General features: G+C 53.1%; 12 protein-coding genes across 12 annotated transcripts; 6 read left to right on the top strand and 6 right to left on the bottom strand.

The window, feature by feature from the left end:
- Nucleotides 1–361: 361 nt before the first annotated feature.
- Nucleotides 362–1,201, bottom strand: BJY04DRAFT_218931 (uncharacterized protein; the record flags this gene model as incomplete). Its single annotated transcript, XM_073716434.1, has 1 exon — nt 362–1,201. The coding sequence occupies one exon, from the start codon at nt 1,199–1,201 to the stop codon at nt 362–364; it is 840 nt and encodes a 279-aa protein (XP_073570587.1).
- A 243-nt stretch (nt 1,202–1,444) lies between these two features.
- BJY04DRAFT_228162 (Aldehyde/histidinol dehydrogenase) lies at nt 1,445–3,343 on the top strand (the record flags this gene model as incomplete). Its single annotated transcript, XM_073718779.1, has 4 exons — nt 1,445–1,579; nt 1,627–2,102; nt 2,153–3,102; nt 3,171–3,343. The coding sequence occupies 4 exons, from the start codon at nt 1,445–1,447 to the stop codon at nt 3,341–3,343; spliced, it is 1,734 nt and encodes a 577-aa protein (XP_073570586.1).
- A 423-nt stretch (nt 3,344–3,766) lies between these two features.
- BJY04DRAFT_218929 (uncharacterized protein) lies at nt 3,767–4,254 on the bottom strand (the record flags this gene model as incomplete). Its single annotated transcript, XM_073716433.1, has 2 exons — nt 3,767–3,991; nt 4,087–4,254. The coding sequence occupies 2 exons, from the start codon at nt 4,252–4,254 to the stop codon at nt 3,767–3,769; spliced, it is 393 nt and encodes a 130-aa protein (XP_073570585.1).
- Nucleotides 4,255–7,932: 3,678 nt separating this feature from the next.
- BJY04DRAFT_218927 (pyrroline-5-carboxylate reductase family protein) lies at nt 7,933–8,879 on the top strand (the record flags this gene model as incomplete). Its single annotated transcript, XM_073716432.1, has 2 exons — nt 7,933–7,966; nt 8,014–8,879. The coding sequence occupies 2 exons, from the start codon at nt 7,933–7,935 to the stop codon at nt 8,877–8,879; spliced, it is 900 nt and encodes a 299-aa protein (XP_073570584.1).
- Nucleotides 8,880–9,066: 187 nt separating this feature from the next.
- On the bottom strand, nt 9,067–9,911 carry BJY04DRAFT_218926 (glutathione S-transferase; the record flags this gene model as incomplete). Its single annotated transcript, XM_073716431.1, has 5 exons — nt 9,067–9,156; nt 9,215–9,406; nt 9,456–9,566; nt 9,628–9,781; nt 9,850–9,911. The coding sequence occupies 5 exons, from the start codon at nt 9,909–9,911 to the stop codon at nt 9,067–9,069; spliced, it is 609 nt and encodes a 202-aa protein (XP_073570583.1).
- An 817-nt stretch (nt 9,912–10,728) lies between these two features.
- Nucleotides 10,729–11,453, bottom strand: BJY04DRAFT_228160 (uncharacterized protein; the record flags this gene model as incomplete). The annotated part of the gene is made up of 1 exon (XM_073718778.1): nt 10,729–11,453. The coding sequence occupies one exon, from the start codon at nt 11,451–11,453 to the stop codon at nt 10,809–10,811; it is 645 nt and encodes a 214-aa protein (XP_073570582.1). The 3' UTR covers nt 10,729–10,808.
- A 510-nt stretch (nt 11,454–11,963) lies between these two features.
- On the top strand, nt 11,964–13,748 carry BJY04DRAFT_218924 (major facilitator superfamily domain-containing protein; the record flags this gene model as incomplete). The annotated part of the gene is made up of 4 exons (XM_073716430.1): nt 11,964–12,208; nt 12,262–12,783; nt 12,869–13,421; nt 13,494–13,748. The coding sequence occupies 4 exons, from the start codon at nt 11,964–11,966 to the stop codon at nt 13,746–13,748; spliced, it is 1,575 nt and encodes a 524-aa protein (XP_073570581.1).
- An 854-nt stretch (nt 13,749–14,602) lies between these two features.
- Nucleotides 14,603–16,590, top strand: BJY04DRAFT_228157 (uncharacterized protein; the record flags this gene model as incomplete). The annotated part of the gene is made up of 2 exons (XM_073718777.1): nt 14,603–15,063; nt 15,131–16,590. The coding sequence occupies 2 exons, from the start codon at nt 14,603–14,605 to the stop codon at nt 16,572–16,574; spliced, it is 1,905 nt and encodes a 634-aa protein (XP_073570580.1). The 3' UTR covers nt 16,575–16,590.
- Nucleotides 16,591–16,640: 50 nt separating this feature from the next.
- BJY04DRAFT_218922 (Zn(II)2Cys6 transcription factor domain-containing protein) lies at nt 16,641–18,618 on the bottom strand (the record flags this gene model as incomplete). The annotated part of the gene is made up of 2 exons (XM_073716429.1): nt 16,641–17,936; nt 17,980–18,618. 2 exons carry the CDS (start codon nt 18,616–18,618, stop codon nt 16,641–16,643), a joined length of 1,935 nt encoding a protein of 644 aa, XP_073570579.1.
- Nucleotides 18,619–19,753: 1,135 nt separating this feature from the next.
- BJY04DRAFT_218921 (uncharacterized protein) lies at nt 19,754–20,374 on the top strand (the record flags this gene model as incomplete). The annotated part of the gene is made up of 1 exon (XM_073716428.1): nt 19,754–20,374. One exon carries the CDS (start codon nt 19,754–19,756, stop codon nt 20,372–20,374), a length of 621 nt encoding a protein of 206 aa, XP_073570578.1.
- Nucleotides 20,375–20,673: 299 nt separating this feature from the next.
- On the top strand, nt 20,674–21,617 carry BJY04DRAFT_218920 (uncharacterized protein; the record flags this gene model as incomplete). Its single annotated transcript, XM_073716427.1, has 2 exons — nt 20,674–21,405; nt 21,474–21,617. 2 exons carry the CDS (start codon nt 20,674–20,676, stop codon nt 21,615–21,617), a joined length of 876 nt encoding a protein of 291 aa, XP_073570577.1.
- Nucleotides 21,618–21,852: 235 nt separating this feature from the next.
- On the bottom strand, nt 21,853–23,307 carry BJY04DRAFT_218919 (uncharacterized protein; the record flags this gene model as incomplete). The annotated part of the gene is made up of 1 exon (XM_073716426.1): nt 21,853–23,307. One exon carries the CDS (start codon nt 23,305–23,307, stop codon nt 21,853–21,855), a length of 1,455 nt encoding a protein of 484 aa, XP_073570576.1.
- Between the last annotated feature and the right edge of the window lie 348 nt (nt 23,308–23,655).

The raw sequence follows: 23,655 nt of genomic DNA, 5'->3' as shown, positions 1-23,655 counted from the left end.
ATGATTATTGAACAACGAGACTAGATCAAGATGGAACGCGTTAGTTTTACATAAACCCATGAATAATAGTTTGCCCATCCGTTCAAGAACTCTCCGTAGACTCATCAGTCTTGCTCAGGTCGTTCGTCCATCGGACCTGTACGCCCGCTATGCTCTGGAATCCTTCGTCATTCGCCTTGTCAAACTTGGTCATGTCTGCATGAGTTTCGTGAACTATCAAATGGTATGCGCCGTCAATTTGTGAGAAATGATATAACTGCAATCCAAACCATTCTTCTCTCCCCCAAGGTACCTGGTGAAACGCTCCGTAACCGCATATTCCATACTCATGAGAACATAACATATCAACTCCAAGCCCCCACTACCCAGCAGCATCATGAAACACCGACCGCACACCCATATTAACCAAGCAGCCCACTCCAAACGCCGGCACAATCCTCACACACCGTATCACCGTCGCCGCAGGCAAGTCCCTCCACACCACACCCACCCTCTCCCTCCACGGAACCCTATACTTCCGATTAAACAGATCCAGCCCCAACAGATGCAACGGCGTCGCGACCAGCTGCGACAGCACCGGCACAGCCATCTGCGTGAATATTATCTTCGAGTACGGATGCGACGCTACCGAGTCCGGGATGACATCCGCACATCGCTGCGCGAGGGTAAACGAGCCGTAGATCGTTATCGCATCTCGGACTAGCAGCGTTGTTGTTGCGGCTTTAGAGCCTGTCTTTTTAGGAATTGGCAGGGTTTTGCTGGCTGGGTTGACGGTGCTGGATGATGTGCCGAAGAGCTGCGCGAAGCGGATGTCTTTCCAGACGCCTAGCGGGACGTTTACGAGGAATGTGGCGATGAAGGTGACGGCGTCGGAGACGGAGGGGTGTGTTTGACGTGTGACTGTCTCTGTGGTGTTTGCAACGGTGTATGTTGCGGCGTAGAGGGTGAAGACGTGGCCGTGGGGTCGGGAGAAGAGGAAGTGTCGTGGGTGGGTGATGGCGGCGTGGGCGTGAGACCGAAGACTTTGAAGGATGGGCTTGCTGTAGGAGGCCTTTTCGACGAGCGAGCGGTCGATGATGGTGATGATGGGGGAGACGAGGGTTGCGGAGAGGGTGGCGGCGGTGATGTCGCCTGCTAGCCGGCTCCAATTAGGGCTGCGGGTGTGATCGTGGGAGTACGCCATCGCCGGTTTCTGGTCCATGGTGACTGTTGCTTTGCTCTCTGAGATAGACACTCGGGATAATCTCCATTTTAGTCATGGAAATGAAGTGCATCTCCGATGATTTACAGATCGGGTGGCCTCCCGTTTGTATACAACTGCTCTTATCGCGATGCGGGGAAGCTGCCTCGGGTCCGCTCCCGGTTCCTCCAGAGGATAAAGATGCCCTCTCGACTCCCTTTCAAGCTTCTTTCTCCTCTTCATCATTGTATTCACATCTACATCATGGCTTCAAGCAGACTTCTTACACCAAGACTCGCTCCCTCAGCGCGTCTGCGCCCTATCTCCCTCGCCCGCCCCCAGATCCGGACCAAGGCCACTGCGCCTTTCAGACTTCCTGATGCAAGGAACGAGCCAAACGTGAGATCTTCGCTATAGTAAGACTGAACAAGTACTGACTCTGACAGCCCCTTTACACACGAGGCTCCCCCGAGCGCCTGAAGCTCGAAGCCGCCCTCTCCGATCTCCGCGCCCAACTCCCCGTCCAAAGCCACATCTACTACAACGGCGTGACACAGCAAGCTGCAGGCAAGTCATGGAACGAGCCTCTCCCCGCCGAACATGCGACCACTTTCACGAACTACCCGGTTGCCTCCAAGGAACAAGTTTCCACTGCCATCGAGTCCGCCCTCAAGGCCAAGAAAGACTGGGAGAACACCCCCTTTGTCGATCGCGCCGCTATCTTCCTGAAGGCTGCGGAGTTGGTGACTGGAAAGTACCGATACGAGCTTATTGCTGCGACGATGCTTGGTCAGGGGAAGAATATCTGGCAGGCGGAGATTGATGCTGCTGCTGAGTTGGCGGATTTCTTCCGCTTGAACTGCAACTTTGCGGCGGAGTTGTATGAGAGGCAGCCGACACGGGGAACAGATGGAATGTGGAGGTACGCTCTCTCTCATTATTATCACGCGAGCTATGATTCTAACCAAACAGCCGCATGGAATACCGCCCCCTTGAAGGCTTCGTCTACGCCATCTCCCCCTTTAACTTCACAGCCCTCGGTGGCAGTCTCCTCTCCGGCCCAGCACTTATGGGCAACGTTGTCCTCTGGAAACCTTCCCCCTCAAATATCTACGCCAGCACGCTCATCTACAAGATCCTCCTCGAGGCCGGCCTCCCGCCCGACGTCGTGCAATTCGTCCCCGGCGACGCCGAAGAAATCACCAATATCGCGCTCTCGCACCGCGACTTCGCCGGTCTCAACTTCATCGGCTCCTCCGACGTCTTCCGCTCCATCTACGCAAAGATCGGCGAGGGCATCGGCAAGAAGACCTACCGCGAGTTTCCTCGCATCGTCGGCGAGACAAGCGGAAAGAACTTCCACCTCATCCACAACACCGCCGACATCCCCAGCGCGGTGAACCACACTATCCGCGGTGCCTTCGAGTACCAGGGTCAGAAGTGCTCCGCAACCTCACGTGCTTACATCCCAGCCTCCAAGGCAGAGGAGTTTATCTCCCTGCTCAAGACCGGCGTGGAGAAGATCACCATCGGAAACCCGGATAAGGATCTTGAGGCGTTCATGGGACCCGTTATCCACCGCCGGTCGTTCGATAAGATCAAGTCTATCATTGATGAGAGCAACAAGGATTCCTCCCTGAAGCTGATTACCGGCGGGACCTATGACGACTCGGTGGGCTTCTATATCCACCCGACTGTTTACCAGACCGACTCTCCAGACCACAAGCTCTTCAACGAGGAGATCTTCGGTCCTGTGCTCGCGATCCACGTCTACCCCGATGAGGAGTGGAGCTCGCTTCTGACGAAGGTTGACCAGGCCGGTGGCGGATTCGCGCTTACCGGCGCGGTGTTTGCGAAGGATCGCAGGGTGATCCGGGAGGCGGAGGATGCGCTGCGGTACTCTGCTGGAAACTTTTATATCAGTATGTCTATCCGATTTTACATCGCCCTTCTGGATCAAGGTCAAGGATGAGAGCTAACATGTATACAGACTGCAAGACGACGGCCGCTCTGATCGGGCAGCAGTCCTTTGGTGGTGCTCGTGCCAGTGGAACGAACGACAAGGCTGGCTCGTCGGATATCCTGCGGAGGTTCACCAGCCCGAGGATGATCAAGGAGGAGTTTTTCCCGCTGGATGGGTTCAAGTATGCTAGCAACCACTAGATGATGATGATGATGATGTATATGAATAGTGAAGTTATGATTGGAATTCGATCGATTGTGTTTGTCAGTAGTTGTTGTAATAGATTCGCATCTATTCCTAGATGAGATATTCGAACGGTTGTTGTGGTGCCTGTAAAGTTGGATTGGTTAGCATTGGGCTGTTCTGATGCTCTAGGTAGGTGCAGCATGCCGGTGCCAGTTCTCGAGCCCGTACCCTTTGAATCATCACAAGGAATGATCTCATCAAACTTGAACGACCCAGTCACGTACTCGAGATAAGTGATATCACTAACATGTGCACTGGTATCCTTCCACGAGATCCGAACAGTGTGCTCGCCTGCCAACCAAGAACATGATCAGTTAACCACCCCCTATAAACCATGAAAGAAAGAAAAAGGATAGAATCTCACCAGCCGGAATTCTTTAAGCCGCAAAAGTCGACTCATCATCCTTATCACTCGCATCGACCTGCGTCGTCGCATTCACCTTATCCACCTTATCCAGCGCAACGGTAAACCCGAACCCGTCATAATCGGTAACAGTGAGCTTTGTATCATGCTCATAGTCCGCAAAGAGATCAACCGTAAGTGGCACACCAGGCTTCTGGTGCGCGTCATCGGTCCAGAAGAGCTCAAAGAAGACAGAAGCCTGGAGAGGCTCGGTGCACAGCGAGCTCAGATCGCCCGAGTCATCATGCGTGTTTGAAATCGGAGCCGTGTGTCTGATTCCCGAAGATCGGGCACGCAGAACACCCAGTATCCCCCGTCTTGACCGGCGACTGCGGTTGCGCCAGCGAGGTAGGAGGTTGTGACGTGGGTTGCGCAGTCGACGCGGGTATGGACGACGGGGATGTCGGCGCTGGCGTGGAGGATGAGACTGGCGAGGGCCAGGCCGGTGTGTAGGGAAGGCATGGTGAATTGTGAGAGGAGAGCCGAGAGTGTACTGCGGCAGCGGCTGCGGCGAGGGTATGCGTGTGGGAAAATGGATTCCACTCATAGCCAGTGCTTCATAGCGTGAATGGCTGGGGAGTGCCTGTGATAGCCCCCGGGGCCTAGGGTAGTTTTGCTGGGGATCCACTGGTATTCCGCCCAAGCTAGGGTGAAACAGTCGCTTAAAAGGATCCATAGGCAATCTCAATTGGCGGTCTAGATGCGGTATGCGCTACCTTGATGCATTCGTGATGTTTACTGTATGGTGGGCTTGGGGAAGGAGTCAAGGACCTACTGTAGACACGGGGCTGCCATGGCGTTGCGAGATGGAGCTGTCAGATGGAGTGGAGCCCAAAAGAGAGGAAAAATCTACAGAGAATGCCGGAAGAAACATTCTTTAGTTAGAGCCCGGAGTTTATTTCCAGTCCTGTGAGCTATAACTCGGACAAGCGAACTAGTTATTCCATATCGAAGACATCAATTGAACCCCAATCCCGTCGTTAGCCTGTATATCTAATAATGTGGCCTCTCTAGGATCTAAAGTAGTATTGTTAGTAAACAATTCTCAGCAATGAAGTAGGAAGTACCATACCTAGTTGTCGAGTCTATCATCGCCATCCATAGCCATTGAGAATGGGCATCTAGGTGCTATGAACCTATATTAGTACCATCTCTAAAGGCAGACAAATTTGAGCAGCCTTAGCTCCAGAAACATTGACCCTAGAGGGATTCAAAAGGTCTCCTTTCCAGCTCTTCAGGAAGTTAGTCGCCTCGGAAGCGCTGCCAATCTGGCTGAGATCATATCGCACGGCCGGATGCGATTAGTTTGAGCTTTGATGCACTAAGCAAGAAGGGGACTCACCTTCAGGACCATATCCCTTCTTCTTAACGTAAGCCAAAGACTCCAAAATCGCGTCGCGGAAATCATTATCCCCAAATGCCACAATCAACAGGGCCTGTCGAATGTCGGTCAGCCTCAGCCAGCCACGTTCTTGAGTAAAACTGTGAAAGTCCCACACACCTGGATTGGAGAGGATGATGATAAGCTCTAAGACGAATGATCATCGGGGCCTCATAAATCAGTCTACGATGACCTGACCTTCCCACCAACCCTAATTCTAGACGAATGCTGAGTGATATCAAGACACGATATCCAAGCCCTAGTAGGTCTAAGATAGCCTACCGCTGTCTTATGCAGACGGCACGGTACTTTTTACCATACCCCTCGCGCCGATGATCATTGCAATTCCCACTATGACCCTAAAGTCTTCCTGTGATCCCTTGCGGGGCAAGACATACAGATTGAGATTTGGAAATGTAATTTCTGCTAACGTAAGGACGTGGATCCCTGCAACCGATTCAAATCCGCAAATACGACAATCAATGTTGCGTTGCACGGAAAGTCAACGTGTCCAAGACAACCTTCCAGCAGGGCAAGCCGTGATACCCTTTTGCAGCCCCTGTAGTTCTGGTACTCGGTATGCAAGTGGAATAGCCAACAAATAAAAAGCCAATGAGTGAGTATATGTACCAGAGCCTGAATTGTCGCTTAATCTGCGAGTGAAGTGTATCTGCGTCGCTGTCAGTCGTGTCTCTTCCCGGTCTTCTCTTCCTCGCAATCTCTACATTAACATAAAAAAAAGACGAAAATGAAATTCTCTCCCCTCCTCGCATACTCGCCTCGATTGTATCGGCGGCCGCCAACGACCCCTATGTCGAGGATGACCCCGAAGATGCCCGCAATTGCCTGCGGAAGTGTGCGAAGGAGCAGTTTGAGTATGGTAACTATGTGAGAAATTTACAGTTTCTCTCAAATTAATACGTCTTGCTAATAGAAGATAGATTGCAGTCTGGCAGAGCAAGGTACGCGAGGTGGATGGAGTATATCGTATTATGCTTGCTAATTGCTACTACAGGGTTGCTGGACTTGTTGCGAGATCTAAGAGCCATATTCGCAGGATGGTGAAGGACTATACGGGTGGATTTAGGCACCAGAGTACTTCCTCACTGTGGTACTTGCAGAATGTATGCTATCTCAAGGGAGGGGGGTTGGTGTATCTCTAGTCAAGAACGCGTGAGCTGTGTCTACTCTTTGAACCATGTAAACCGTTACCTAGACTATTGATACCGAAGCTCGGAAGACACATAGCAAACACAATAAGAGTAGACTCCACCATCAGCCTGATAACTTGTCAACCTCCCGCTCAAACACCTCCCACGACTTACTCTTCAACACCCCATTCAACCACCAGTTCCCCTGCGCATCCCTCCTATACTCCTTTCGCCGTAGCCTCGCCATCGTTGGAAAGCAAGGCGACAACAATTGCCCTTCATTCCACTCAAACTAATCTTGGTGCGATATCCCAACGATGCCGTTATATACACGGTAAGGTCCCATTGAGGCCTTGGGTCTAATTATTCCGTACCCATTGACTTTACATTATTGGACTGATATTTCCTTGTTGATTCAACGGCAAAGCGAACCATCACTGATACCACTCAGCTCTATACAGCATGAAGAGAATCAACATACCTCCCACCAACATAACCACGAATAGAAAACCACCGCTCAACCTCCATAAGACCCATCAACGACCATCTCGCCCTACTTCGACCTCATGCGCCTCCATCGCCCCCTAGGCTTCTACCTAAACCCATTCCCCTACGTCCTCGGCATCGCCTACAGCGCAGCCCTCGCCCCCCAGAATACCGCTCGTAACCCTCCTAATTATCTGGTCCATCACCCTCCGCTGCGCCGGCTGCGTCTGGAACGACCTCATAGACAAGAATCTTGACCGGCAGATCTCACGCACCAGATCAAGACCCCTTCCGCGCGGAGCGGTTTCATCCAACGAAGCATACCTGCTTACTTTCGCACTCTTTGCAGCGGGCCTATCAACCATATACTTTCTCCCGACGGGCTGTATCCTCGAAGCAGGGATAATCGTCTTCTCTGCACTGCTATATCCATCTGGGAAACGGGTTACGGATTTCCCGCAGGTGACGCTGGCGAATATCGGGTGGGCGGTGCCGATGGGGATGCGCGGGTTGGGTCTTCACCCGTGGGAGAAGGGGAACTTCCGTCTACGGCGTGCATGGGGTTGTTTATCGCCGTTGTGATTGTCATGGTTGACTTGGTTTATGCGAGTCAGGATGTCGAGGAGGATGTCAAGGTGGGGGTGAAGAGTATGGCGGTCAGGTTTCGGGGGAGGGTGGAGGGTGTTGCTTACGGGATGTTTTATGTCTCTGTTGTGCTGCTTGCGGCTGCTGGGTGGGTTGTTGGGCTTGGATTGCCGTTCTTTGTGGTCTCTGTTGGGGGGCATTGGCGGGGGTTTGGAAAGCTGTTGAAGGGAGAGGAGATGGGGGTTGAGAGGAGCGCGAAGAGGGCTTGCTTTCTGGCGAGTGTCTTTTGGGTGTTAGGGCTTGGGATGGAGGGTTGGATTCGGCGGGGGTAGTTGTCTGTCGAATGGATAGCTATAACTTCTGCATGAATTGTTGTTGATGAGGATCTCGGGTGGCGCACCGGCAGCAACCCCTCAGTCGGCTGCTCTCCCGGCTCCACTGATAGTTCCTGGACTTTATCACAACGAGGGGTGCATTTCCATCTCATCCTCATCCCTCTCCCTCTCCCTCTATTTATCTACAGCAAGAACAATCAATATGTCCAACCACAATCTCTGCATCCTCGGCTGCGGTGCGTTCATCCCCTCGTCTAATCCCACTCCCCGTTAACAGAACCAGGCAACCTCGGCACCGCAATCCTCCAAAGCCTGCTCACCAGCGCCTCCCCGCTATTCACAAACTACATCGCCTGCGTCCAGACCAGTTCCTCCGTAGAACGCCTAACCAATCAATTCCCCGACCAAACCAGCAACAACACCCTCACCATCTCCTCCCCAACCAACAACAACCAGTCCATCGCCTCCGCCTCCGTGGTAATCCTCGCCCTCGACCCCAGCGCCATCGCAACAAACCTCTCCAAGCCCGGTCTCCGCGAAGCTCTAGCCGCAAAACTCCTCATCAGCGTCGCAGCAGGCTGGACCCGCCAGAAACTCGAAGAAACAATCTACGGCGACGCAACAACACCCGAGAACCAGGGTGAACGCGCATTCATCATCCGGACCCTCCCCAACATCGCAGCGCTCGTCTCTGAGTCTCTAACCGCAATTGAAATCGACTCAGAGCGAGACATCCCTTCGCAACATCTCGATCTCACAAACGCTATCTTCGACACGGTCGGAAAGACACTCCAGATCCCGCCTTCTCTCATCGACGCCACGACGGCAGTCGCAGGCTCGACCCCTGCGATGTTTGCGGTTATCGTGGATGCGATGGTTGATGCAGCGGTCGCGGTTGGGGTTCCGCGGGCGATGGCGCAGAGTATGGTTTTCCAGGCGATGAGGGGCACGGCGGGGATGTTGCAGAGTGGGGTTCATCCGGGTTTGCTGAAAGATCAGGGGACGAGTCCTGAGGGGTGTACGATTGGGGGGTTGATGGTGATGGAGGAGAGGGGAGTGAGGGGGGGTGTAGGGAGGGCGGTGCGCGAGGCGGTTACGTTGGCGAGGAGGATGGATGGGGTGGGGCATGTGAATGATACAAGGGAGTGAGAGTTAGATGGCGAATTCAATTCATTGAAGCTGGATTTGTATTGTGCCTCCTATGGCCCCGGCTGTACCTGAGCTGGGATTCGGTATGAGCTTAGACTTTCGACCGTCGAATGCGAGTCCTTTGGAAACATTTTTGTGTCGCCCATTCGGCCTTTTTATACCCATATCCCTAGAATCTGTCTGCAACCTACTGCTTCGCAGCCTGGATATATTCCTTGATATTCGGCCTCGCCTCAATCGCCTCCTCCAGCTTCTTCAGACTGTCCGCAATCGACGCCTAGATTGTATCAGCAAACGATCCCTTATTTCGAAAAGACTGTGGAGTGGGGACCAACCGGCAACGTCCCCGTCCTCCTATCATTATCAATGCTCTGATAGATGGCAAAATCGACATACGTGATCCTGTCGCCCAGAAGATACGGCCCCTCGGTATCGGCGTAGTACTGCGCGACCAGGTTGTAATATTTCGGCACGACGACGTCTTTGTACTCCGCTGTCGCGCCTTTCAGGCTGGCAACCCAGTGGGCCTGGTATAGTTAGGATTCGTTCCAGGATTAGCGACAGGAAGGGACATACACGCCAGTCGATATAGATATCCGCAACGGCATCAACGAGATATTTCTCTTGGTTTGTCTCGCCGTCGTAGGAGTTGAGTTCGCGGGCGAGGTAGCGGAGGGTTGGGATGTGCTGTGCCAATATCAGTCTAGATTCCTCATAGCAATCTGGTGCAGTGATATTGACTGCAAACCTGGGTGTAGATGGACCCCTTGTACTCTAACGCAGGGAGCAGTCCAGTGCGCGTGAGGCCATCCTGCTTCAGCTTCTCGCTGGTTTCGGGCCAGGTGTGGTCGTACGGGTAGAAGACGTCTTTCTTGTCGATGGCGGCGTCTTTTAGGAAGAGGCTGTCGGTGAGGTTAGCGGTGGGTTTAGTTAGTTGGATGCGGGGTGCCGAGCGGGCGGGGGGGTATACTTGAGGACTTCACCGCGACCGAGACGGCCGAGGGTGAGGTAGTGGTAGACTGGTTGGGACATTATGAAGAATGATGAGATGGATGATTCTGTTCAATTGCGCTGTTGAATGGAGTGTGATGAGGGGATTCATATAGGTAAGAATGATCAGCTGTCAGCGGGGTAGTGATCGTCATCCCACCGGCGGTCCTCGCCGCATTAGCAATCTGGTCAACGACAAGGTCCTCATCCTTCTCAGCCTAGCAACCTACGCGATTGGCCGTACTGTGCAAATCCCGGATTCAACAATGCGTGCAGGGCTGGAATTCCAAATTCTACTTCCGTGGAAGCATATCCCGACTCCATATCCCGACCTGTCGTGCAGACCCCGATCAGCATTACCAAGATTTTCATAACTCTATAGCCTATTCAACTAACATCCCCACTGGATGCTCTTTCCTTAGCGCGAGGGGTCATACGATTAAGGTTATACTACTATTGTTGGTGGCGTGTATAGACCCTTGTTCTAGGTGTTCTAAGTATGCAAACTGGACCTTGATCGAGCGGCTTTATAAGCATGACGTTGAGGTACATTCACCGGATTGTCTATTTGGAAGGTGTTTGCACCCTCAGCATTGAGAATTGGATATTCCCAACTATTCCAGCTAGACGAGATCACGATTGCGTGATATATCCCTTCGGCACGAGATTGATTCATTTGGACCTCCTACACATCCGACTAGTGCACTCTAAGGCTTATGGAGGGTTAGATAGCAAATAGAGCCTAATACAGGCATCCAATCAATCAGAGGGTATGGTCCAGACAGCACAAGAGAGAGCCAGTTATAAAATATTTCACTCGATAGACACTGGAACGCTGCGAGGATCTCTAGTGTCGGACGCTCACCACACTAGCCCCGTATCCCTAACCTCTCGCACCTATATCACACGGGCACGCCTAGTTCCAACAATCACCTGAAATCAAACATCAACATGCACCTCCCTCGCCCTCCTAACCGACTCCCTCTGCAATAACCTCTCCGCATACACCGCATACCCTGGAAACTCCTCCTTAACGTCAACTCCAATCCTCCGTGCCCAGCAATACAACACCACCAGAAACGCATCCACAGCTGTAAACCCACTCCCCACCGCAAACTCTTTCCCAGCAACCTTCCCCTCAACAACCCCATAGACCTCCCGAATCACCCTCTTCCCCTTGGCACGGATAGCCGGAAATACACTCTCATCGTCACTGAACCGCTCCGGCCGCCACATGCTCCCGAACGCTTGTGCGTGCGCGACTGTAGACAGATAGTTGAGCCATTCATACACTCTTATTGTTTCGAGTGTGGCTTCTCCGAGGAGGTGTTTGTGTGGCACGAGGGAGGAGATCGCGGTTAGCACGGCGGCCATTTCGGTGATGATTTCTTTGCCGTCGAGGACGAGCACAGGGACGCGGCGTTTGGGATTGATCTCTTCGAACTCAGGGGTCATGGAGCCGACGCGCGCGAGAATAAGCTCGGCTGATAGATTTGCCTCGAGGAGAGTGACGTGTGGGACGAAGGAGCAGGCGCCGGGGGAGTAGAAGAGTTGGAGGGTTGGGGTAGGAGGTGTAGAGGACATGATGGTCACTAAGTTTACACGTTGGAAGTTGGAGTTGATGGCTATCAGGTAAGGATTCTGGGGAGCTGGAGGGGTTTTTAAATCCTCCACCTAGTTGTTGCTCGACTCTCTACGCTACGTGGTAGATAGTATTTGTCTAGGTCTGGGTGGATAGGAGCTCGCTGGGTCGCTTGTGAGCATCGTACGAGTCCGAGAACGTTATAGACAGAGCTGATCTTCAATTTGTCAGTATGGTAGGCCTGAATCAAGCTTTGGCCATGAAATGCTTTGTAGATGGAGTAAATCGTGCCATCTCGCTAGAATCGCTCGCCTCGCTTAGCTCGCTTAGAAAGTCTGTACGGATGGAAAACACCATGTCATGATTATAAACCAGGTATGGAGCCCTATGTTTGTCGTGTTTGAGATGTTTGCCGTTCCTCTAGATAATATAGTGACCTAAGTATAAGCATGTCTGAATCAGCCCATGGCCGTTGTTGATATTGTAGCAAGACAGTCTAGCCGTCACCCACAATGGACGACTCTGAGCACAAACTCACTCGAAACGAGAACGGCTCGAATAAATCCAAACTATCAATCGGCGATCGCCCACTATGCTTTAAAACCACCCTCCACGAAGTCTCCTTCGTCCTCCTCGCCGCCCTCGCTATGGCCACAAACAGCCTCATCACCGGCGCCATGATCATCGTAACCGCACCCATAGGCAAAGACCTAAACATGTCCCAAGCCCAAATCACCTGGATCAGTGCTGCAACAACGTACGCCCTCCCCCTTCTCCTTGAGCTCAAACTAAAACCCTAACTCTCACCAGTCTCACAGCAGGCGCCTTCCAACTCCCGCTCGGCCAACTCACCGACCTCCTGGGCCGGAGACTCTTTCTCCTGATCGGTACAGCAGGCTTCAGCCTAAGCTGTCTAATCCTCGGCTTTGCCAAAAACCCCTTCTGGATGAACATCCTCTGCGGCTTGGTGGGATTGTTCAGCGCCGTCGTCGTCCCACCCGCAGCGGGTATTCTTGGAGCTGCATATTCACAGCCCTGCCGAAGAAAGAACTGGGCATTCGCGTGCTTTAGTGCCGGTACGCCGGTGGGGTTTGGGCTGGGCAGTATCATCATGGGTGTTGCGGCGCGGCTGAGTAGTTGGCGCGCGGGGTTTTGGTTCTTTGCGGTTGCCTGGGGGGTGCTTTCTGCCCTTTCGTTTTGGGTCGTGCCGGGGATTGAGGCTCATGGAGATGGATCGTTTAGGGAGAGGTTAGGAATTGCGGTGAGGAGGTTTGATTTTGCTGGAACGGTTTTGACGGTTCTGGGGGTTGGATTGTTGACGACGGGGTTGACGTGAGTTTACACTCAGTGGTTCTCCGTTCATCTGATATAAATATCATCACTCCATGCAGAGAATCCAACTGACGAGTCGCATCAGTCTCGGCCCATCAGACGGCTGGAAAACCGGCCATGTCATCGCGATGCTCATCGTGGGGTTCGCCCTCCTCGTCGCCTTCGTCTTTTGGGAGAATCACTACACGCACCCTCTCATGCCGCCGTATATCTGGAAAGACACGAAATTCTCTCTAGTCAGTCACCCACAACTCACCCCCTCTTCCCTCCTCTTGTCATCGCAATCTAACCAACCTCCGACACAGCTAATCCCCATAACCGTATCGGGGATGATCTCCCTCATCTCCTCAAACTTCTGGCTCGCCCTCTTCCTGCAAGACTTTCACCACCTCGATGCGCTGTCCGTGGCTATCAGGATGCTAGCGCAGGTAGTCTCCGCGATAGCGGCCAACATTGCCGCCGCGGTCCTCCTGCACCGAGTCAATAATACCCTGATCATGGCCTTCGGGGCATTGATGTACGTTCTCGCGAACACGCTGCTGGCAGTGCAGAATCCGGATGCGGTATACTGGGCGTTTATATTTCCGAGTCTAGTTACGAATGTCATGGGGTTGGATTTGCAGTTTAATGTTGCGAATGTATGTATTCTTCTCCCTTTCTTGATGGTTTCTTCTGCAGCAAGGGCTCATACTGATGATTGCTTGACACAGATGTATATAATGCAGTCCCTCCCCAGCCAGCAGCAATCCCTTGCAGCTGGTGTGTTTAATATGTTTATTCGGCTGGGGACGACGATTGGGTTGGGGATTTCGACGGCGGTGTATAGTTCTGTGCTGGAGAAGGGTGGGGGTGATGCGTTCTATCCGTTTAAGAGTGCGTTTTTTGTTTCTGTGGGGTTTGCAGTGCTGGGATGTGTGTTTGTGCCATTTTTGAGGATTGGGAGGCAGGGGATCAAGGAGGAGTAATCTAGATAGGTGAGACGTGGCGGGGGCTGTGGGCATAGAGGGGGTATGTTAGGAGCAGGTAAAGAGGGAGATATACAGATAGAGAGATTGAGAATAGAGTCGTGATTTGCCTACTACGCTATGGTATGCAAGGCAATGAAATGGATATAAATCCCTATTCCCGTGACAGTCTAGCGCTACGCCAAGTTTCCCTAGTGTACCTTGTGTGCCTGATCTTTTTCTTCTTTCTACCGCTCTTGACATTCCTATACAACACCCACGACCCCAAGGATTATATCCTGTGAGGGGGGTTTGGATGAGCCGTGAATGGGCCGGTGGTAGTGCTTGGTGGTTTTATTGATGTTCGGTATATTGCTGGTCTCTAGAGAGGTTGTCTAGGGATGGAAAGGGAAAATGTACTTTGAATCGACTGCTCACGTACGCCATCTTATGAAGGATTTAGCACCTATAGTTTAGGTAGTATAGAGTGGCGAGGCAGGGTCAGCGACTACTATTGGGGGGGTGCAAACAGAACCAAAGCAGTTTCAAATCCCGGGGCTGAAGAGTCGACCGCAGCCTAGAAGTTCGACTAAGGTGCAGATGCAAACACTCATGCTTTGTAAGATGGCCTCATCCCGCTTTGCCGGCTGGTTACTCCTTCCTATTGGTGACTGTTATGCTGACCTTTCAGCCCGGCCGGCGGGGGTCAGCGGGGTCGACAGTAGGAAGGTCCATCTTCTTATTATGGTCTCAGTACTCAGCCGAGCTATATAGAGTTATAAAGTGTATAGCAGCACTCTGCTAGGCTGTCCACGGCTATCTCCACACGAGGAAACCACCACACAGAATCAGCAACCAGGACAATGACCACAATAATGCCGAGCTCCGGCGTACAAGGCTGGCACCCTGGTGAGACTGCGATCCAGACGGCCCTCGGGTTTGCCCCGTCTATTGCATCGCGATACAGGAACATCGAGAACCAGATGCGCGAGCAGCATCGGATCTTCCATACCTCGAATCTCCCGTTTATTCCATTGACTGTCATTGATAAAAAGGGTCGGCCGTGGGCTAGTATTGCCGCCGGCAAGAGTGGAGAGATTGGGTTTGTTGATGGGCCGGACTTGAGGACTTTGAGGGTTAGGGGGAGATGGTGGCTGGGAGACCCTGGGGTTGATGCCGTCAAGGGTGGATTGACGGCGGGATTGGGGATTGAGTTTAGTACGAGGAGGAGGAATAAATTCGCGGGGTTTATTAGGAATTTGCATGTCCAAGACGATGGGGTTACAGAGAAAGGGGTGGACTATACCCTTGAGATCGAGGTGAATGAAGCTGTTGGGTGAGTCTACACCTACCTATTCCTCCACACCCTTGAGTATTCAAAACCCAGCTAATAAAACTGCAAGGAACTGCCCCAAATACATCAACGTCCGTCAACTCGACCCCTACCCACATACAACCCCCCAAATCGCCTACCAAGTGCACAACATGCCACCCACCTCGCGCCTCCCCGACCCCATAATCTCCATCATCAAAGCCGCAGACACCGTATTCATCGCCACTCTCTCCCAGTCTACATCAACAACAAGCACAACGTTTCCCGCTCACGCAGGCATGAACGCCCGCGGCGGCCTCCCAGGCTTCATCCGCGTCAGCCCCTCAGACGGCCACACAATCATCCTCCCAGACTACTCCGGCAACAGATTCATGTCATCTCTGGGCAACATCGAAACGAACCCCGTCGCGGGCTTCACAGTCATCGACTTCGAAACCGGCGACGTGCTCTACCTAACCGGCAGCGCAAAGAATCTCATCGGCCCCGCTGCCACAGCGATACTCACCCGACACGCAAGCATCACAGTCCTCACCGTAACAGGCTACACCCTCGTCCGCAACGCCCTCCCCGTGCGAACAAGACCCGGCTCGAAAGTGGGACGGAGCCCCTATAGTCCTAAGGTCAAGTATCTCGTCGAAGAAACCGGGGGCCAATCCGGCGCTGGAAGCACCCACAGAGCATTTCTTGACAGCGGCGTCCAACTCTCAGACGATCTAGCGCTCTTTAGATTCAGCGTGATTTCGAACCCCAATGCACCGAAACTCAAGATCAAACCGGGCCAGGCGATCGTTCTGGATTTCATGGACTGGCTTGGTCCGCCGGCGTATCAGCATATGGCTGATTCGAAGCCTGAGTCTGTGAATGATGATCGAGTACGAACGTGGACTGTCTCTAGTGCGCATGAGACTTCCGATGTGGATGTCAGCTGGCTTGAGCTGACGATGCGGGAGATGAAGGGGGGTGCGGTTACGGGGGCGTTGTTTGATATTCTGCGCGGCCAACCGGAGAAGGGGGTCGGAGAGAGGGTTACTCTGGATCGGTCTGTTGGCGCGGATGTCGTCGGTGTCACGGGGGATTTCTTTCTCGAAGAGAATGAGATCAATACCCTCTGGGTTGCGGGGGGGATTGGGGTGACGCCGTTCCTGGCGATGTTTGCGGCGTTGGCGGAGCGTGGTGAGGTTGTTACCGGGGACATCGTGCTTGTCCTTGCGACGAGGGAGCCCGATGTGCTGCTTAGTTTGATTGGAGGGTTTCTGAAGAGTATTCCGCGTGTGAGAGTTAGGGTTGATTTGTTTACGCGTGCAGAGGTTAACGTGGATAGTGCAGCGTTTGCGACAGATAGCAAGTGCATTGCTCTGCACAGAGGACGCATACCGCCAGGGTACTGGTTGACCGTCTCGCCAGATCGAGAGGTCTTGATTTGTGGTCCGAATGAGTTTGGAGATGCAGCTGTTGAGGGCCTTCGTGCTGTGGGTGTATCGAATGAGAAGATTCATCGGGAGGGCTTCTACTGAGTGAACAAAAAGTTAATTGGATCTTATATTCTATATGTTATATCTGAAATTTGAGTGGCCCCTTCCTTAAGCCGTGGCCATATCATCAACATCATGAATCAGACGAGTCCCGCTAATATGGTCTGCAAGTGCCATATCCAGATTGAATTTGGACCCCTGCATCCAGTCTCTCCAGTTCCTCATAGCTGGCTGAGCCATTAGCCAGTTGATGTCAAAAATCTCTGGTTGTTTGTCGTCGAAGAGCTCCAGTTCAATCTCATCCCTCCTAGCCGTGTTGAACCAGCTTGCAGCGCCTAGAGGACAATGCGCAATACCGCTGTTGCCGTGTACACTATCTCTGGTGCCCGCGTAGTATACTGTATACCCCTTTCCATCACGTCTAGGATACAGCACGGAGATCACCCGACGGGAGGGGCGGGGGTAGCGTACGACATTCTGTGTTCTCGCCACCGGTGCGGTCTTCTCCAGGGTCAGAAGGATGTGCAGGCTTGTGGCACAGGCGTCGCTGTCAAAGAGCCCATGTGAACTGGTCTCTTCTAGAGCGCTGATTATCCAGCGCAGCCAGATTGGATTCGGGCAGCAGTGTCCGAGGATATAGAGCATTGGAGCGAGGCCGATTTTCAAACGCTCGCATGTTCGTATTTGACACTCTTTTGTAGGCTCCAGGTTCCTTTCTAGCATGGTTGCAATTATTTGCAGGTGCTGGTACAGATAGTGGTATGCTTCGAGTTCGTGGGAACTACTATCGTCTTCCATGATGCTGAGCGCCCATGTGAGTCGTGCTTTGAAGAATGTATAGACTTCCAGCAAGATACATTCTTCCTCGGATATGCCTAGAATTGGTTCAGGTGGAAGGGTGTAGGTGGTGGTTGTCTTGTATGTCAAGTTCTGTAGCTTGACGATCCATCTCTCGATAGAAAGTCTGTGGAACAGAGGTTGGTTATTGGCTGCCCATGCGGAGACCTGTTCGAGCAGTCCTAGAACCCTCCATCTTAAGGAACTCGTTTCATGGTTTGAAGAGAGATAAGGGTTGCATGGTGTCCATAGGAGACCCTTTATATCTGGATCCCCTGCCACGATATCAAGCAGCTGCTGTAACCCTTCTAAATGCGTGTTCGTCTCACTTGTCGGGTGTACTTGGTCTGTCGTGGCCCCCTCGGCTGGTAGTGTTGGCAATTGCACATCGACGAGATGAAGATGGGGCAAGATCATATCGGACATCACTTGTAGCTCTCGAAGAGCATGCCCAACAGGCTCCATAACCGCACCACCATGCAGCGGAGCGTCAGCGCACATCCCCTGGTAATACCGCTCTGCCACCCGTACATGCCTCAACGCAGCCGGCACATTCCCATTAAAACACTACACCAGTCAGCCAGCCCTTATCTATACCAGCAACACGAACCTCAAAGTAAGCAAGAATTACAAGGCCCCCCACAAGAACACCCATCGCCTCCTCAGCCCGTCCAAGACCCTCCGCCAACCCCTGCAGCGCCCTCGTATAGGCCTGCACAGCAATGACCTTCGTATCCATCCCTCTATTTCGATCCAGCTCACCGGGCTGCGAAAGCATAAGAACCGCACGATGAATCCCACCGAGTGCAATGACAGCATCAAAAACCCACCCCGTCTCCCAGAGCGCCTCGCAGATACAATCCCGCCAGAAGCGCAGATGCTGCTCTGGGAAGAGAATACCCAGGGTTCGGAAGAGATACTGGTGGTAAGATAGTAAGTCGCGCGCTCGTGCGTGAGGGCGCTGGTACATTGCAGGGCTGCTGGGGAGGCCGATTAAGGGCAGGCCGTCAGGGCGGAATGCTGGGGTTGCTGTTGGCGGTGCAGCTGGGGCTGGAGAGTGACAGCAATCTTCTCGTTGCGACGTTCGTCTTCTTTGAGGAGGCTCGATGCGGCGTTTTCCTTCATATCCCGTGCATTCGACGTTTGCTGTCTTGCAGCGCTGGCAGGTGGGCTTTTGCTCGTCGCATTTGACCCGTCGGGCTCGGCAGGTGAGACACCCTGTTCGCGTGCGGCGTTTTCTATCTTCCATGGGCTTAGTTAGTACAGGTATAGGGAATACGAAAGGACAGCTAAATAGGATGCATGACCTGACTGGTGATTACGGGATCATTGACATTAGTAATCCAGATATTCCCTTAACTATACAGTCAACACTCCTTCTACCTCGTAATGAATATTACCCTGAAACACCTGCAACCTTCAAACCCTACCAACACCCGAGATATATTAATCGACCGATATAAACACGAATAATAGAATATAATATGAATACATAAAGGCTAAAGCAAGGTCTAAATGCAATGAAAATTAGTGGCATAAGTATGCCGAAGCTGATTCCTTGGTATTGCGGAGGCAGAATAATATAGTGACTTTATTTTATTAATTATTGGCGGAGAACCTGGCTACCTGGAGAGCAACTCTGGCCCCTGATAGAAGAAGAAGGGAATGACACGATAGGTAAACCTTCTATCCGCCTTCAACGTCCCCGTGCTTCAAGCACACCGCAAGACGAAAATGGTGGCTGGCTGAAGCAGAAGCACTGCCAGATCTGCAAGGCAGGACCTGCTTTTGGCCCAGATTGTGATGATAATGCATTGTCACCCCGCGTTCCTTATTCTGCATCTGCATCCAGTAAGACATCATCCCAGGAGTGGTCTCGATGCGATCTAGCAGAGCCGACTAGATCCCGAGGGGGGTATAGTTGCCAATTGTTTTCTTCCACAGGTCCCGGTGTCGATTCGGTTCGACCAGGCTTAGAGGCTGCGCTGCGTCGTTTCTCGAGGTCTGAAGAACTGAAAGCTTGGGGACAGCTGGCGGCATGCAATGGTGGCGGTAGATCTTCCTTTCTTTTGTTTTTGTTTTTGTTTTTTAGGGGGGTAGCTCTGCACGAATGGATCATCACCTTCCACCATGTACGAGCATGTACTCCATACGGAGTATCCTTTGGAGTTTGCAAAGTGACTGGTGGCGCATTCCGAATGCGTGCTCTGAGAACCATATGCGCTTGATCTACCTGCGCCTGCCTTGTGTCGTTTGAACCTCTGTCAGCAATGCCGTCCTTGGTGCTGAGGTATATCTACAAGTAGAAAGCCAGAGACATACTCCCGGATTCTTATGCCGCACGGTGTTCTCTCTTCTCATCAGGAAATCCAACTTCAGCGGCAATGCCAACAAACACGCAAAATGACTTAAAGCCGGCGGAGTGGGCTCATCCCCGTATCAGCTCCTTGTCGCCGGTGGTACGCGTGGCTACACTACGACAGCATCACGGCCATTCCAGTGTCACCTACCACGATCTCAACAGCAGCAGACCGATTGCCGGCGTCTGCGGGTATTCCTTCCTCAGCGGCATAGCAGACCAAGATGAAGGTGGGAAGAAACTGAAACAGTACCGCCGCATGGTCCAGGCGTACGCCAAAATCCATTCTCTTCTCCAGCCCGATTCCCCGGCCATCGAGTCTCCCAGCAGCAAGACCACGGCCATGCACATGAAATGGAAACCAGAGCGATGCCCATGCGCGCTCATCGAGCGCCTCGAACCGCCCCCGGGCACAAAGTCGGACGTCGTGACGACGGTCTTTGCCCGTATTGATCTCGCGCTTCGCCAACGCTATGCGGACAAGTATCTGGACGCCGGCCCTCAGCTGCCTGCCCAGTTCATCAATTGCCGCTCCTCAAACATCAAGGCCTCTGACCTGAACTCTCCGCGACGGCCCATCATAATCAGCACCGGAATGTGCCTATTCTCGTCGCGGCTGCTAGGCTTCATTTTATCAGTATCTTGAGCCCCTGCACTCCCGCAGTCCCGAAGCGTCTGTCACTGACTCGCTGCGCGTCGAGTTTCCTGGGGTACAAGGTGGTAGTATAGGGATCGTGGCTCGCCCGCCTCCTCCATGGAAACCCCATAGGTCGCTATTTTGTGCGAAGGTTCTGGAGCAGGCTGGATAGGTCGTGGGAGCAGTATGCGGGCTATGACTCTGCGCGGGATGACGGTCGAATGGAACGGCTGCGGCCACTGAGCAGGTAGTAGATCTGGCTCGCTGGCTCTAGCATAAACTGACTGGACTTCTTACTCCAAGGTATCATGTACTGCGGCGCGCTGCTAGGAATCGCCAACCAGCGCCACCTGTGGGAGGCAATCCGCGGCCCCAACGTGCACATCCACCGCTCTGCCATCGACACCGTCTCAGGAACCAACTCCACCACACCTTCAACAGCCGATGTCATCATCCGCCTGGCAGACGGCTCGACGCTCCCCCCTACCCAGCTCCTCATCCAAGCCACGGGGTTCAAGACCACCGTGCCCGTCATATTCGACCCCCCCTCGCTCGCCCTGCGGCTAGGCATCGCATCCCCAATCCCAAGATCAGACAGCAAGTTCTCCATAGATCAGGAAAAACTCTCGCTAATTCAGCACTGGGAACCGCTCGACGCCGCAGCAGCGACGCGTCTCCGCCAGATCTTCGGCCCAAACAGCAACCCACCGGAGCACACGACCGCGCCGCCAGCCGAGCACGAACCGTCGACACCGTACCGGCTCTTCCGCCGCATGGTCTCGCCCGAGCTCGCCGCATCCGGCGACCGCTCGTTCATTGCCTTGGGGTTCCTTCTAACCGCGACGACTGCCGCCGTCGCCGAGGTGCAGGCCCTGTGGGCCACGGCCTTTCTAACCGGTGGTCTCGATAGCAGTAGCCGGTCCAGCGGTAACGGGCTGGCGATGGATGAGCTTTCGCGCGGGGATCTTGATCGGGAGGTCTCCGAGGACGTGGTGTGGGGTATCCGAACGGGGATGGGCATCGGTGTGGATGCGCTACATGTAAGTTCTTGTTCTCTTCCGTCTACAGGAGATATTCGGCAGGCAACGCCCTAACGCTGCAAGCGCAGTACAATGACACTCTCCTTCGGGATCTGGGTCTCTCACCGTATCGAGCGGGCGGGGGATTCCTCGCTGAGATGACGAGCGTCTATACGCCCAAGGCGTACAGCGGGATCGTGGAGGAGTGGATGGCCAAGCGGGCAAAGACCTAGCGTGTGGTCTTTCTTGTGAGGTAGTTAGCTGGGTGGGCTCTTTGGTTTAGGTAGCCGGCTGTTTAGTTGGAAAGGAAAGAAAGAAAGGTGGGAATATATAGCTAGCTCTCCTTTTGGGACTACACAATAACTTCCAGGTGGACGCCTGCGCTGTGTTTAGCGTACCTAACTATTCCCTCGTTCCGGGGTGTGTCTTAGCACTATTGACGACGAGAATCTGCAACTTTACATTAAACTAACTACCTATAACTCCCCTCAACCGCTTCCACGCCCTCTCATCATCCCCACGCAAAAGACTCTTCATCGTAGCAACATCATCAAAGGAAAGCCCTCCATACTTATCACTCCCCACACCATAGAACAGAGGCTGCGCGCTGGGCTCGCTCTCCAGCTTGGCTTCCACCTGCGCCATGAGCCTAGCCGGAATCCATGGTAGATCGCGCCTTATCATCTGACGTGGTGTTTGCTCGTATGTGATCTCGAACGCGCACAATTCCGGCTTCAGTTTCGGAGGCGATGGAGTTGACATCGTAACGGGACAGGTTGTAGAGACATCTGCCTCTGCCTGTGCCTGTGCCTGTGCCTTCGCAGCTTCCAACGAATCTGCGAGATCAGAAAGCAGATTCTGCCAGACAAACCCACCAGGACTGCCCCGATCGTGCGGCTCGTCCGCATAGCACTCGTGCAGCGAGACCGAGCAAAGCGTATCCAGGTGCGCGAGGATAAAGTCGCGGAGTTCAGGGCAGATGATGAGATTGCGTAGGGTGAGCGAACGGAGATTCGGCATTCGCGCTCCTCGAAGTCCGATATCGTGCGGGTGGGATTGGTATCCGTCGCCGCTGTCGCCTAGCGGCATAGTCTCAGAGGGGTCAAATGTCAAGGTCTTGACATCTGTGAGATTTTGCATGAACCAGGGACCTAGGCGGTCGGAGAAGCCCCAGAAAATTTCCTTTGTGTTGAGGTTCCAGCCTGCGCCGTTGTCGAGGGGTCGGATTGAGAGGGTGAAGGAGTGCAGGCGGGAGAGGAAGGCGTGGAAGGATGGGGTGTAGAATGTCGAGATGTTAGCGGGTATTAGATTGTTGATCTCAAAGGAGAGTATGTTGGAGTCTGCGGGTGAGACTATGGCGTTCAAGCTTGTGGTCATAAGGGCGTACCAGGCGGATCTCTGTTCCAGGGCGAGGGCAGCTTCGAGGGTTCCCTCGAAGGGGTCGTCGAAGTCCTCTGACCAGAGGATTTCATCGTTGTAGGGGAATTCGATTTTGATATGGTGCAGGTTCGGGTAGAGGGAGGGGAGGTTGCGAAGGAGGCTGTCTAGCTCGTCGGGGTAGACCTCTGACAGAGGCGATTCGCATTGGTCGAGCTCGCAGATGGCGACGTAGTGCAGGTTCTTGACGCAACGGAGGTGTTTGCCTTTGGCAATGGCCTGTAGGGAGCGGACACTTTTGGGTGTGTTTTGTAGATAGAGGGTGTTGAAAATGCGTGGTGTTAGTATATCCCGCAGCCTGTTGCAGGTGCTGCTCAGGGAAATCAGGTCACGAAGGTAGGGGAAGAGCTTGGAGAGCTTTTCCGGACGCCAGACCTCGGGGGACTCGTCATCACTGTCACGATGGCTTTCTTCGTCGAGAAGGGCAGTTATGATGTACCAGATCTCGATAGGCAAGCTTGTTGATGCAGGTGGAGTGGACTGCATTCTGGGTTGGTAAACGCACGGCTAAAGCATGAAGGTAAGGTCAGGCTAATATTATATCTCTTAATTAATTTAGGCACAGTGCACTGGAGCCTAATCTACCTAGTGAAAGAGCCAATCATCTCACAAGATAAATGCCACGGGCGCCTTCCAATTAGCTGTTTTTCGACCATGAATAATACCAGGATAAGTGTCGTTGTTCGAAAGCGATGTATGTATATTTGGACGGTAGAAGAGACTGAGTCTAAGTAAGTAATTGGTGAGTTATAAGGAGAATGAAGCTGGGCTGGTACAGGTAGGGCTTAACCCTGACTCATGCAGGATCTGGCGTGCATAGCTAACTATATATCT

The sequence above is a fragment of the Aspergillus karnatakaensis genome (genome assembly GCF_047715665.1).
Source record: "Aspergillus karnatakaensis strain CBS 102800 unplaced genomic scaffold BJY04scaffold_28, whole genome shotgun sequence".
Lineage (NCBI taxonomy): Eukaryota > Fungi > Ascomycota > Eurotiomycetes > Eurotiales > Aspergillaceae > Aspergillus > Aspergillus karnatakaensis.
The sequence above is the reverse complement of the archived record's forward strand: the minus strand, read 5'-3'. Positions and strand labels throughout refer to the sequence as shown.